General features: G+C 32.6%; 1 protein-coding gene across 6 annotated transcripts; it reads left to right on the forward strand.

Annotated features, from left to right (window-relative positions):
• Nucleotides 1-524: 524 nt before the first annotated feature.
• On the forward strand, nucleotides 525-13,646 carry LOC117165530 (SET domain-containing protein SmydA-8-like). Of its 6 annotated transcripts, none has more exons than XR_013060577.1 (8): nucleotides 525-611; nucleotides 811-1,001; nucleotides 1,576-1,724; nucleotides 5,117-5,371; nucleotides 8,806-9,042; nucleotides 12,029-12,182; nucleotides 12,245-12,562; nucleotides 12,674-12,810. XR_013060577.1 is itself a non-coding variant. In XM_076626026.1 (7 exons), the coding sequence occupies exons 3-7, from the start codon at nucleotides 1,584-1,586 to the stop codon at nucleotides 12,931-12,933; spliced, it is 1,047 nt and encodes a 348-aa protein (XP_076482141.1). In that variant the 5' UTR covers nucleotides 525-611; nucleotides 811-1,001; nucleotides 1,576-1,583; the 3' UTR covers nucleotides 12,934-13,639. The 6 variants fall into 6 exon arrangements, 4 of the variants coding, with proteins under 4 accessions (XP_076482141.1, XP_076482142.1, XP_076482143.1 ...); XR_013060578.1 differs by having other exon boundaries at nucleotides 12,245-12,515; nucleotides 12,674-12,765; XM_076626026.1 differs by lacking the exon at nucleotides 12,245-12,562 and having other exon boundaries at nucleotides 12,674-13,639.
• Nucleotides 13,647-14,156: the final 510 nt, after the last annotated feature.

The following is a 14,156-nucleotide window of genomic DNA, read 5'->3' on the forward strand; positions in this document are numbered from 1 at the left end:
GTTACGCTGGTGCGTATGTACGAGATGAGTGAGTGACTGATCTACGGGTGTGTATACCCGGTCGAAGGATGTTGACCGTTCGAAGGATGTAAAATCAGTACTCTCTTAGGAGACACGTATTTTCCTTTTCCTTTTGTCTTTCTCTCTTTCATTTTTCGCTCGTACAATACAGATGTACATACATCTATTTTTTAACAATAAATAATACGCAACGTGTTGAAGAAGAAAAAAAGAGGAATAAGAAACGCGCGATTTTATATATTTTTTGGATACATAGATTCCATTATAGAATTAATATTTATCTTTGCACGTGTAAATCATTCAATTTTCTCCGTTTTGAAAATGTGTTAGAAACATGGATTGATGTTAAGATGTGTAGATGTACTATGCTACACGCATTATACCTAGCCATATTATTACTAGCGTACATGTCTAGGCACAAGTACTGTTGCTCTTCTCTAAATAGATTCTATTCTGGAAATCAACTTCCTCTCAAGCAATACGCTTAGTTAGTCTATATCACCGTGCAAAAGCGGACGCTCCTTGTTTTAAATAACAAAGTTTATCGCGTCGTGTGTTGTATAATTTTTAAGTTACTTTTTCGACTAAATGTATATTTGTTTCAATTATTTTTAAATAGCTACATTTGTAATACTAATACTTTTTAAGCCCCACATAATTTAATATTAGCTATTTTTCAGAATTTAATGAATCACTTCGTATATTTGTTTCAATTATTTTTAAATAGCTACATTTGTAATACTAATACTTTTTAAGCCCCACATAATTTAATATTAGCTCTTTTTTCAGAATTTAATGAATCACTTCGTACTTTTAATTTATAACAGAATATATGTGAACTAAACTTCTATTTAAATTTTATATTATATAAAACTTATTATAAAAGTACATAACAGTTATAAGTGAATGAAATTCATTAAATGAAAGAAGATATTTAAAAATTTTTTGTTCGAATTCTTACGATTAAAAAGTTATTTGAGGTAAGTTTTGAAATCGCAAACTTTTTTCCTCCTTCATTTCTTTTTTTCAATAGGATGATGCATTTAATTGCACGGCTAATCACAATACCGTGTGTTTCATTAAATTTTGTGCATTTTTATATTCTAAATACATTTTTTTTATATTCATATCCCATTTCTAACGACTTCAAATTAATAAATTTTTGCATAATTAAATTATATTTTTCGCTTATCTATTTTTTAGACTATATATTTTAATCGCTCAATTAACAATATTATACGTGAATATGTAACTCAATCAAACTGTGATGAAAAAGGAAAAATATCTATTATTTTTATGGAAAATTTGTTGTACTTTCAATATTAAAGTTTTTTTCTTTGGTCATAGTATGTATTAAATATATCATACTAATTCGAAATATTATTGGAATTTCTATATTTTCAAATTATTATTTAATAACGAGAGATTATAATTTAATGATTTAAATCTCTGTTACTATAAATAAAAAATGTTAGCACATAAAATAATATTAAAATAATTAAGAACATATGTAATATGTAATATATGCATTTTTGTAAACGAAATTGTTACAAGTTTTAACAATGGAATCTCAGACTACTTGTGCGATTTGCGGGAAAAATGCAATTCATAAATGTAGTGCCTGTGGAAATGTTTATTACTGCAGTAAGCAACATCAGAAAGAGGATTGGAGGAATCACGCAAAAGCTTGCAAAAGTTTTAAGGTTAGTAGTTTTCGTACTAATCTAATATTTTCTAGCCTATGAATTCAATTATATAATTATATTATATTAAGTTTAGTCTTAGTTCTTAGGAGAAAAAGCAAGATTACTTTAATGTAATCAAATTTATTATACCTTGTAAAATTGTTTCTTATGCGTTATAAAGTTTGTACACGATGTTTGAAAATGATTTGTCACAATATCCATCGAACAATTAGAACACAGTTTTTGATTTAAGTATGGTTTTCATCGTCTAAAGTCAATGCGTTATTTTGGTTAAGATTATCTTATTTATAAGGTTAGAACCTTAACCGAAATTTGAAAGAAATTCGAGTTCCAGTGCTGCCTGAAGTAGTTGTTAGGTAAAGCTCAAAATTCAAGACTACTCTCAATTTTGAAACGAAACTATCGAGACTTGACTTGAGACACGAACCTTGCGAGAAATCTGATGTATTTTAACACAGTAACACGTGGCGGAATTAAGAAAAGAGGCTCTTCGTCCTTCTTTTTCTTCTGAAACAGGAAAACTATATTCAAGAACCATACCAAAATTGGCACCAAATTATATCGAAATATGATGGTGTATTTATTAATTTCTGTAAAACTGTCCTGTGAATGTAATAACCATTTCTTATATGCTAATGAAAAGATAGGTTTACGTGCAAATTTTTTAGAAGCTACGCAGTGCAGCTGATGTGGCAACATCGCACGATATGTTTAGACGTTTGAATAGCATGCGACGATTCATTGAAATGTACCATTTCCTTATTGAAGCTAATTATGTACGAAGGATAGTTTGGTATAAATATAATGTACAATTGTTTCAAATTTATATCAAGTCTAAGTCGTATTAATTATTCGAAATTTGAAGATAAAACATTAAATAATTAAATATTTCCGATTTTAATTTATTTATTACTCTTGTACGATTTTCTCAAGTTAACCAATTTTCTTTTCTAATTATAAATTCTGGAACTGTAATGTCAGAGTTTTACTAAATTTTTAACGACATTACATATTTTAAACAAATTTTTATTATCATATTTTTAACAATGATACTGTTATAAGATTTACAAAGTATATATACGAGTATATAGCATTCAAAGGATCCACGGAAAGAGGCGAATGTTAAACGTAACGAATTTTGAGTTTAACATTTTTACATATGCTGAATTAAAATTTTCTGTGTTTTATAGTACCTAGTTATAAGAAATTCAAGTATACATCGTACTTTCTACTTTTTCATAGTTTGATACGTTATAAATTACTTAAAATTACAAGTGAAAGTTGAAAATGATGCAGGCGAAAATGAAAAATATTTTTTATCCTAATATAATATCTATGAGGAAATATGTAGTTGTAACATGGTACAGTGCCGAATGGAAGTATTGGCACAATCTGTATCTTTGATAAAATTTTTTGTAAATCTATAAAGAATGTGCTTCTTTATTTAATTTTTTTGTAAAATATAATTTTCGACTCTAAAGCTTAATATGCTAGTATACCTTGTATTCTTGCACACTTTAGCATACCATGAATCATAAATTTTAGAAATACTTATAATAAAGAAAAGTCATATAATAAACATAAGGGTCAGTCTTGATACTGACTTTGGGAAAGAAAAAAAATATCTCAATTCAATGGGTATATTTTTTTTTCTTTTTGTATGTTGACCGATTTCTCTGAAACGGCATGACCAATCGAGATGAGTTTTTTGCATATTATAGGACATGTCCTCCCGCTGATCCAGTTACAAACATTTAACACTTTCTTACACTTACTTATCTTTTCGTGTAGAATCAATCCTTGTCCCGTCGTACTGCGATTTCCGACCCACCCTGTAAACGACCGGCAACTAATAGTGTCATGCGCGCTATTACGGCCGCACAATTGTAGGCAAAATTCACTGATAGTTTTTTGCGAATATCTCGGAAGTGATTGGCCGATATTTACATATACAGGAAAAAGTTATGCAAAATGTGGATCTTTATAATAGATTCAAAAATCATCAAAATTTATCTTTTCTTTCATACCTCGGAATCCAAAGCCGCGATGCGGTAAAAATAAAAAGGAGTGCAAAATATTACATAATTATTATGTTATATTATGACTCAAATATTCAATCAATTATTTGTATATAATTTGTTGTTTATAAAGATATTTAGTAAAAAATGTTCTGTCTCGAATCAAATTCAAATAATCTATCGTCCGGCTTAGATAATTTTATCTAACTTTGCGAGACTTGTAATTCGCCATTCACTAATATGCCACTAGAGACAAAGGTACTATATTGGGGTGAAGATATTCGTCGGATGACGCCTGATAATTACTAGATGAGTTTTATAAATGAATGTTTTAAAAATAAATGTTATAGGGGAACTGACACGGAATTGGCACAAGAGTGCTTAAAAGCTTATGAAAAACCTTGTGTAAAAAACCTCTAAATCTCTATTTGAAAAATCTCCTTAGTGTAATTAAAAAGACCTGAATTGTTAGACGTGTTCGTCTCTTTATATCAGACAACCAGTGTGGACGTTTACTTAATTAACAAATCAATTAGCGATCTTACCTTTCTGGATGGTTCGTGTGACTCACGAATAACTGCCCACAAAGGAGAGTGAATTAGGTTCAAGGAGGAATTCCGTTTTTTAATTGCCGATATATGCGTGTACTAGGCATGAACATAACACCTCAGAACGAAGCAGACGAATAACAGTCCGTAATAATACTAATTCAAGTAAGGGAATAAATAACCCCAACCTAACCCCAATCATTCAATAAATGTACGAAATACCCAATAAAACGAATCGCGCACTAAAGAATAAGTAATGCTGGTCAGCACTTCTAAAGTCTTCGATAGTATATGGTATGTAAGATTGTGTTACAAACCATTAGGGCATGTTTCCATAAGAAAATATAGACGGGCATAAACGTAGAAGTTTTCTAAGAAAGTGTCTCAAGAGTAATTTTATATACGTTATACGCAGTCGGTATCTCAACATTCGTAGACATTAAAGTATTTGTGTTTGCTGATAATACTAGCTTTACTAGATACATATTCAGTTTCGTAAATAACAAATGTGATATTCCAACAGTGTATGAAAATGAGGGTAATAAAAGGCTCAACGTTATGCAAAGTAAATGTAACTATAATATAATACATCGTAGAGATACGAAAGACGAAGCTTTACGAAACTCGGACTATTAGAAGATTATACAAGGAATATGAAATTGATCTATGAAATAGTATTATAAACATGTATACGGACTATAATCATGGCGTAATAGCATCTCAATGAATATTGTCATTTGCGAGTTACCAATGTTAATTATTACACCACTTTGAGCAAATTGCAAAGAAAAATTCGAAATTAATTACGTACCTCGTTTTACAGTTAGCAGAAGATTCCTTATTGGGTCGTCATTGTATAGCCACACGAAATATCAAAGTTGGGGAAATTGTTTTGAAAGATGATGAACCTCTGATAGCAGGTCCTATGTATAATTGCGCTCCTGTGTGCCTTCGCTGTTACACGGTCTTGAACGAAACCATTGCAGTAGCTTGTGAAAAATGTGGTTGGCCTCTTTGTCAAGATTGCAAAGATCATGGATTAGAGTGTAATTTTTCTTCTTCTCGCAGAGATCATAAGGTAATTACACTACTTCATTGTTAACATAACCTAACTATTTTTATTTTTGTAAGCTAAACACGAATCTGCAAACCGTTTCTTCCAATACTCACACTTTTTGAAACCATCGGTTTTTTTTAAAATGTCAACATTCTAAACAACTTCTTTCTATATATAACAGCAGCTCGACTTTTATCGTATACAGCATTTAAAAATATTGCGGGATCTTTACTACAATTAGTTTATTTAAAGTAAATGGATTAAACAGATATTGGTTAAACAGGAAACGATGGTTGTTTAACGTGAACTAATCACAATAACGTATTATAATTAAAACAACTAAATAGTTGATTTGCAACTCTCGTCACTACAGTTCCATCGCTCTCTGTCACGCGGACTACATTCTCTCGACAACGCTCGATTCACGCTCTCTGGCTTCTCAATCAACACTGACTGCTAATTCGTCTTTGTCCCTTAGCATCCCTTTGTCTTTCGTCTTAGCCTCATCACGCACGTGTTCCGCAACCGCTCGTGGTCAGGGTCACGCAAGCCTTTTCCGCGAAACTATTCGATTGATGGACAGACTATTGTTTGTAGTTCGCCCGATATCTCTTAGGCCTTTCGTCCACTATACTACAATATGCGATTTGAAATGTGATTTCTGTGGAGGCCTTGATGAAAAAATAGATGGAAAGGATAACATTTTTATGAATCAGGCATCCGGAATATGTTTGACACGCTAATACCAAATTAATGTTGAATTTATACCGATACGTGATTCTCACAAACCTCGTAATTTGATTAATTGGTGATGATGTTCCTCCGACTTCTATTCCGAGTAACAGATTTACGTCTCGCACGCTTGTTTCCATCAACACTTGCGTATACAGATCACGATAAAACCATTGTGACTTCCTCCCGCTTTGAATAATGCATTGCAGATCGTTTATCGATACAATGAGAGATTTAACAGCTACCAAATCCTTGAATATCTAGACAGAAATAACATTTGTTCCTGTACAATTTCAAATTGACGATCGATCTTTTGTTATCGCTGAAACCTGCAATCTCACAAAAACTAAATTCCATTAATTAAAAAATATTAGAGTCCGAGATCGTTTGAAGATCGTACTATTGTACGTGGGTGAATATACAGTAATGTTAGCTATAACATACAATATGAAAAATTATTTATGTATACGTAGAAAAACATGGGTTACCTGGAAAAGAAGATATGAAAGGATATTTATTTAAAAAATGTTCTTCCATCTAAATCGCCGCTTAAAATCATTTAAATTACGTAAGGAATATGTCTCGTATTATGCATAGGCAGAGAAAATATTTAGATTGCCTGTTTTAAGTGAAACACCCTGTATATCGCATTTCTACTGGTTAATTTTTCTTAAGTTTTCAATCCAAGCGTAGCAATTGTCTGCAGTAACAAACCTAATCCAATTTGAATTTAAATTGATCTAATTGTAATTTAAAATCAAAGTAAAATCTTAGTAAAATCGAAATTCTGATCAATGCGTTTACACGAAAATCAATAAGTATTAACAAAAAATATTTAAAAAAAAAAGTAATGATTTTTAATATACAATTCAAATAAGTATAGAAGGGGTCGTTACTTGTGCAGAGCATTTTGGAATAATCCAGAATCGGGAATGTTGCAGAATTAATCGTTAAAAGAATGCATTTTGTTGTTTTTTAAGATGCGAACGCTACTCCTGTTTTTAAAAAAGTATTTTCTAGCTTACAATTAATGTATTTTATACTGTTTCAATCCTACATAAATGGACGATACAGCACTGCAATGTGTGACGGATAATGCTGCTCCCTACGCAAGCGCATTGAAACAAAGTTTTGGAAGGATAACTAAATTATAATTTTTATTATATATTATATATTATATATATTATATATTATATATTATATATATTATATATTATATATTATATATATTATATATTATATATATTATATATTATATATTATATATATTATATATTATATATTATATATTATATATAATTTATATATAAAAGATTCTAAAAAATTATAAGGATACGGATCGGCATGTTAAAAAGAGCAACTAATAATGAACTAATAATTTATTTTCATGAAAAGCAACAATTGACACCCGACACTGGCGTACCAAAAACAAAGACTATATATTCTGTCTTTACATTGTTAATTCTGTTATAAAACGTTGTGAGGGCAAATGCGTATGAAACAAGACAAGTGAAATAGATCATTTAGTTCAAACGGTGAGCGAATGAGTCAGTAGAGTGAGCCACTATAGTGGCGCGTCGTAATATAAGATGACATCCGCGAAAACCACTATAATGGCGCATCGTACTGAAGAGGTTGATTTAACCCTTCGCACTCGAGGACTTTTTCGGTCGGGCGTAGCAGCAACTCTGGACGATTTAGCGTATACGAGACGCGTGTCTTACAGTTAGCGTAAAATGATTTTATGCACAAATCAACTTACAAAAACATTACGTGGCGGCACTCGACAACAAATACCGCCACTCGACACTAACTTCTACCGGACAACGGTAGCGCAGTGGTTAGCTCCTTAGGTTACGAACGTTTGAGACCCGGGTTCGAATCCCGGCGCCCGTAGTCATATATTTTTCTTCCACAATTCTTAAATAAGAAGAAAAATACAGCAGTACCCCAGCACCGACATCTACAGCCAGCAGCTACCAACAATCATCACGGACAACACATACACCTCAATTATATTCTAATAATTTATCTATATTTACATCTTTGAAAATATGATTTCGTAATATTCTTGAATACACAAAATTCTTCTTGAATATAATTGATCTCATTTTTCAACAGTTCAAAATCAAGCATCTTCATTTGAGCTAATTTCACTTCCGAAAACCACTTTTTTAGGGTTTCTAAACTATAATACTTTTGCCGTGATCGTCAAATCCGAAGTAACGTTGGAGACGTTAACGGTATCATAGTTTCGGAGTTGGGATTAAATATTTTATCTCCATTTAAAAGTCTAACACTTTACACTTCCTAACAAAGAACAAGAAGAGCTACGGAACCAATTTACGAACCAATATTGGTAGTGACTGAGAGTTTCCTTTCGAGTTTCGAGCAAAAGTTTAACCATACTCGTCCAAAAGCACAAAATTCATAATTTTAGAGACATTCCAGAAAATATGTTTTTAGTAAACAATTTTAAAAGCTGTTTCCTGTCTCTACAGGTAAATCGATCATTGATAAAAAATTTGTGTGGAATATTTTTGATTGCATAATAAATATGCAAAGTTTCATCAAAATCGGCGTGTCATTCTCGGGTGATGCTTCTTGTTAGATTATTGCTATTTCTTACGTCAGAAGAAACTCTATAGCTATTTTATATATCGATAGATGTATGAAAGAGATCTGTTAACGATATATACTGATATAATAATGTAATGTTTCAGGTATCTATAACTGAATTTGGCCATCCACATCCAAGTTATCAATGTATAACTGTCATAAGAGCGTTAGCATCGAAGGATGTTAATTTAGAATCTTATAAGAAATTACTATCGCTCGAAAGCCATTGCGATCGAATAAATTCCCATGAGCTGTCAAACACTGTTCGCTTTATTAAAAGATTTTTCAAAACAGATGATATATCGGAGGAGGAAATGACAAAAATCGTCGGCATCTTGCAGGTAGAAATTCAATCAATATATTACAATTGCGTTATAAATATTAAGACGAATAGAAATGTCACATATTCAATAAATATTCTCGAAAAGCATGTTTCCGTAACGTATAATATTCCCAGATACAGTTAATACGAAAAGTATTTGTATAGAACCTAACTTTAACAAAATTATAGTAGAACATTTAGTACACGTTTGTAATACATTTCGTAGAGCGTTTAGTAACTAAATTTTAACAAATAGAAATTATATATGTGAGGTATATAGGTGTCCGTGATAATTGTAGTTGCTGGCTATAGATGTCGCTGCTGGGGTATCCCTGTATTTTCTTCTCATTTTTAAATGCGTGGAAGAAAAATCGGTCAGGATTTCAACCCAGGTCCCGAATATTCGTAATCTAAGGCGCTAATCACTGCGTCGCCGTTGTCAGGTTCTAGTTAGTGTTGAGCTGTGGTATTTTGCTGTCGAGTGCCGCCACATACGTATTCCTAGAAGCCTCCAAACTAATTTTCAGAAAATAAGATTTTTCACAAAATAATTTTCTATCTCTGTTGTTCAACTATTAATAAATATCTAGGAAAATATCTACGCGTAATAAATATTTCTACAGTTACCGCTTCATAGCATAAAAGACAATCTGCATCAAAGTGCAGAGAAAATAGGTTTGAAAGACGAACAATGTTCCGAAACACTTAAAATACCTCCACAATTCCCAAATATAAACATTATTGAAAATATATGGGACTACCTAAAACGCAAAATACGGAGTCACCATACTTCGTCTGGAAATGATTCAATGAGGATACTTTCACAAGAATGGAAAAATATTGTAAGTAGGATCTTTGTCAATTTGACAAATTCAATGCCACGACGGCTTCAAGTCATAATAAAATCAAAAGAAATCTGCTGAGTACTAAAATAATTATACTCGTCTTAATAATTTTTTCCCATAAACTGTAACTACGAATATTTATTACGCATATATTTTTGCCATTTTTTAGATATTTGTTAATATTTTCACGGAGGGCATAGATATCCCAGCTTTATTTTCTATATATTCTACATATTCTACAGACTTGTAAGAATGCGTATATAATTTTTATTTGTTAAAATTTTATTAATAAACGATGTTCTACAAAATTTTTGTTGAAATTAGTTATTGTACGAATACTTTTTACGCCAACTGCGTGTGTGTTTACAACGACAAAAGCAATTATCGGCTTCCGCGGATTCGCACACCGCACAATTTTAATTTCTAAGCTCTATATTTTTAGCAAATGTACAAAGACCAACGAAAATGTGTTATATTATGTTGCACTATACTGTATAGACAACAGTATTAAACAATTTTTGAGTTATTATTTATTGTCGTCTACGTTATCTATTGTTGCTTATTACTAAACAATTTTAATAAAGGAAGATAATGAACATAATGTACACTGCGTGTCAGCTGTACAGAGTGCACGTTCATATAACGTTCACATATACTAACGCAAGCTCGAAGTAACAAACGAGAAGAACTGAAAAAGGTAGGAAAAATTAGTTTATTAATTTATATTGTAATTTATTTTTTTATTTAAATATTATTAAAATATTAGTTTATTTGACTATATTATAATAAAAGTTAATTTATCAAAATAATATTAAAGCTATAATTCGCCGACTATAAATTAACACACAATTGAAAACAGATTTAAATTACCGCGTTGGATAGTTCTTTCACAATAACTTGGTTTCGTTGTCACAGTGCCGAAATTAAATTTTATGATGTAATTTAGTATCTTCAACCAATTTGTACTTTTTACGTGATTTCTGAACGTGAGGGGGGTATTTGGTTTTGTGCCTATCTTTGTTCATATTTTCTAAGTTCTCCGCATTTGTATTAACACCTTGTTAGTCGTCAATGGATAGTTGTTGTGAAACATAGGTATATTGTGTATGTTACACATTCGTCCACGCGTTCCTCTAATAGATAACCTCAACACTTCTAACTGCAAGGGTACCAGCTTCTATAAGATCTGTTAAATTGTTGTTCACTTGCGGTTAATGATAGAAATTTTTTCGTTAGCTTCAATGATTTTCAACTGCAAATTGCTGCTCTTTTCTGTGCCATTTGTTATATAGACTTGCCAACGGCAAGTTTCCTATCATAGACACGCTCTCACTGGGAAATCAAATATACGACACTATGAACTAGTCGCTTTGCGTAAACACTTCTTATCTACTTCCCGTTTCTTTGACGAGACTGGGGAATTGGTGACTCATATACAGAATTAAGCAGTTCATCGCTTGATAATGACTTCAATTACTACGTTGTACTCGATGGATATTTGCACCGCATTAGATCGCGTCTCAGTATCATGGCCGGGTTTGTGCTCGTTACTCCTCGGTTTGAGGCGAATTCGCAGCAAAAGTACAAAATGTGGCTTGACTTCTCGTCTACGCATCGTGTTTAACCTGACAGATCCTTGAGTTAATGCTTGAAAGCTTAAACTTTCAGACGTAAAGACCTGTTTCGGATATTGATCAATGAATCTGTGTATATAACTGAACAATGTAGTACAATAGCACCTCCTATAACGCTAGAATTATAACGCAAGAATTCAAGAGCGCAAAAGAATATAATTAAATAAATATGCAGTCTTTTCTTAATATGACAAAATAATATGCGACCCACAATAATAACTGTTCACAATACCAACTCATTATCGCACAAGAGTTAATGCAAAACCGTGCATCGAGTCAATTCAAAGACTTACATATTTTCATATTAGAAAAGAGTCATTTCCTGCAGCTTCTTAATCGCGTTATATGGAAGCATTGGCGTAATTTTTAGTCCACGTTAGAGAAGCATCGTCTCATACGGGATCCGACCGTATATTATTTTCAATTAGCATTCTTTTAATTATCTTGATCAAATACAAACATATCATATATTCTATCGGTTTAGAAATATATCTGAATAAGTGAATGACAAACACTTAAATTGCAGGTTAATGGACATGAAGTTCCGCTTACTGATCCACCATACGTAGCAGTTTACGAACTGACATCGTTACTTGAGCATAACTGTAAAGCAAATTGCTCGAAAAGTTTCACTGATACTGGAGGGCTGATTATTCATGCTGCAGTACCTATTGCAAAAGGTGACTATATTATATATATATATTCTATAAAGTATAGTAATATAGAGGGTGTTCGGCTACAGGTGTAAAAGAATTTAAGGGGTGATTTTTGAAGAACAGTAAAGATGGAAATCAAGAATAAAGAAATTGCGTTTTCGGCTTTGTTTTTTAGTTATTGTTAGTTAAAATTACCTAAAATGCCCCTATACGCATGCAAATCTCCTCACATGGACGAGAATAGGTCAGCTGCCCGGTCAGCCATCAGGCTGCACAGCGATTCTCAAATCGAACGATATGTGTGCAACAGCTTACCCGGTACAAGTCGTAGAGAGGAAGATCATGACATTCGAAGACGTAAACTATCCCGCGCAACATTTTATGAGAAAAATCGTAGATTAAAAGTATTATACCAGTCTACTAATTAAAATCCATAACAACATAAAACTCATGAAATTTTCAAGTAGAAAGATTAACGTCTTCTCTAATCTTTTGTGTTTATAAATAATTTGTAGCGGCATGGGCCACGGAACTTTCCAACGGCTCTGGATACAAAGCGCGACGCCGTCAAAACGCAACACCGACATGCCCAATGTACCATCGATATCTTCACGCTCTTTCCGCCGAATTCTCGAAGGAGCATACACATGCCAGCCGCGGCGGCACAGCTAATGGATGCATGTTAGTGGGGGATATCGATGGGCAACAAAGGGAAGAATCCGTTCGATCCAGAACAAAAGGGCAGTCAGTCTGTCTTACGCCGTTAAATGTATAACTCCTCAGTACCATTGCATAGCAACGCGTCGAATGATCTCTTGGTGTCTATTGTTACTTGTTAATTGTTACCAATTATTTGTTAATCGTATCTGTTAATTGTTATTTGTTGACTCTGACTGTTAATTCGTTCTTAATAAGCAATTGTTCGTTAAAACATCTGAGTATTTCTTACGCACCTATCGCGACACACCACCTCAAATTAATAAATAGTAACACATATAAACAATGTTTATTGTTGTTGTTACATGTTACACAGAAAAACCACACACGCGCCACAAGTGTTCAGCCTGTACATAGAAAAATTGTAACGAAAATAGCAATCGTTTTATGTTACAGTACGTGTTCAATATATGCTCCATTTTCTTGGAAACGAAATACACAATAAGCACGGTACATACAACACGCACTGTATACACTACATACTCATCACACACCCAAATCACTCGCGTTGGAACTAACAAAAGAAATTCAAAAAATAAAAAGAATAAAAAAATAAAGGAAATAAAAATATTCAAAAAATTAAAAGTGAAGAAGCCCGAAAAAATCTACAGCGGAATAACTTAAACCTATATTGAATCTACAATTAACTCCAGCTTTATGTTTATACAATTCTCCTGACTACAACATGTTACATAACAAGGTAGCAGTGGAGAGTTCGTTCAGAAAAAAGTTTACGATATTCTTTACCAACGCTTTCATTTTCTTTGTATAGTTTTCTCGAAATTAACCAGGGTCAGGCACGATAGCTGAGGTGCTTCTTTCAAAAGTATTGTTGGGTATACCTACTTACCAGAAACTTAAAAGAATTATTCAATACTATAAGTATAATTTTTTATTTTGCTGCACATTAATTTGTGTTGAGGTTTTTATATATGTCGGAGATGAAAGGACACCGGAGCCTTTCTTCGGAATTCTTCGGAAAACCCCCAATATTTTAGCCTCTATAACTTAACTCGATTATAATTGTTCGAGATTTGTGATAATGAGCTTGGGCTCGAGGCGACAACAAGTCGCTGAACGTAGCCGTGGTTACGGGATGAACGTTTTTACGTAACATAGGGATGGAGTAATTCTATAGCTCTCCTTAAAAGAAATAGCTGTAGCGGCACGCCACAGTAAACATTCCAACGGTTTCTGTCCTGTGGCTCGCCACACGCAGACCCTATTCTTCGAGCAAGATGATTACCAGATGTCAATGCATCTTCACAGTACATGTTTAGC

Source organism: Bombus vancouverensis, chromosome 17, assembly GCF_051014615.1.
Source record: "Bombus vancouverensis nearcticus chromosome 17, iyBomVanc1_principal, whole genome shotgun sequence".
Classification (NCBI taxonomy): domain Eukaryota; kingdom Metazoa; phylum Arthropoda; class Insecta; order Hymenoptera; family Apidae; genus Bombus; species Bombus vancouverensis.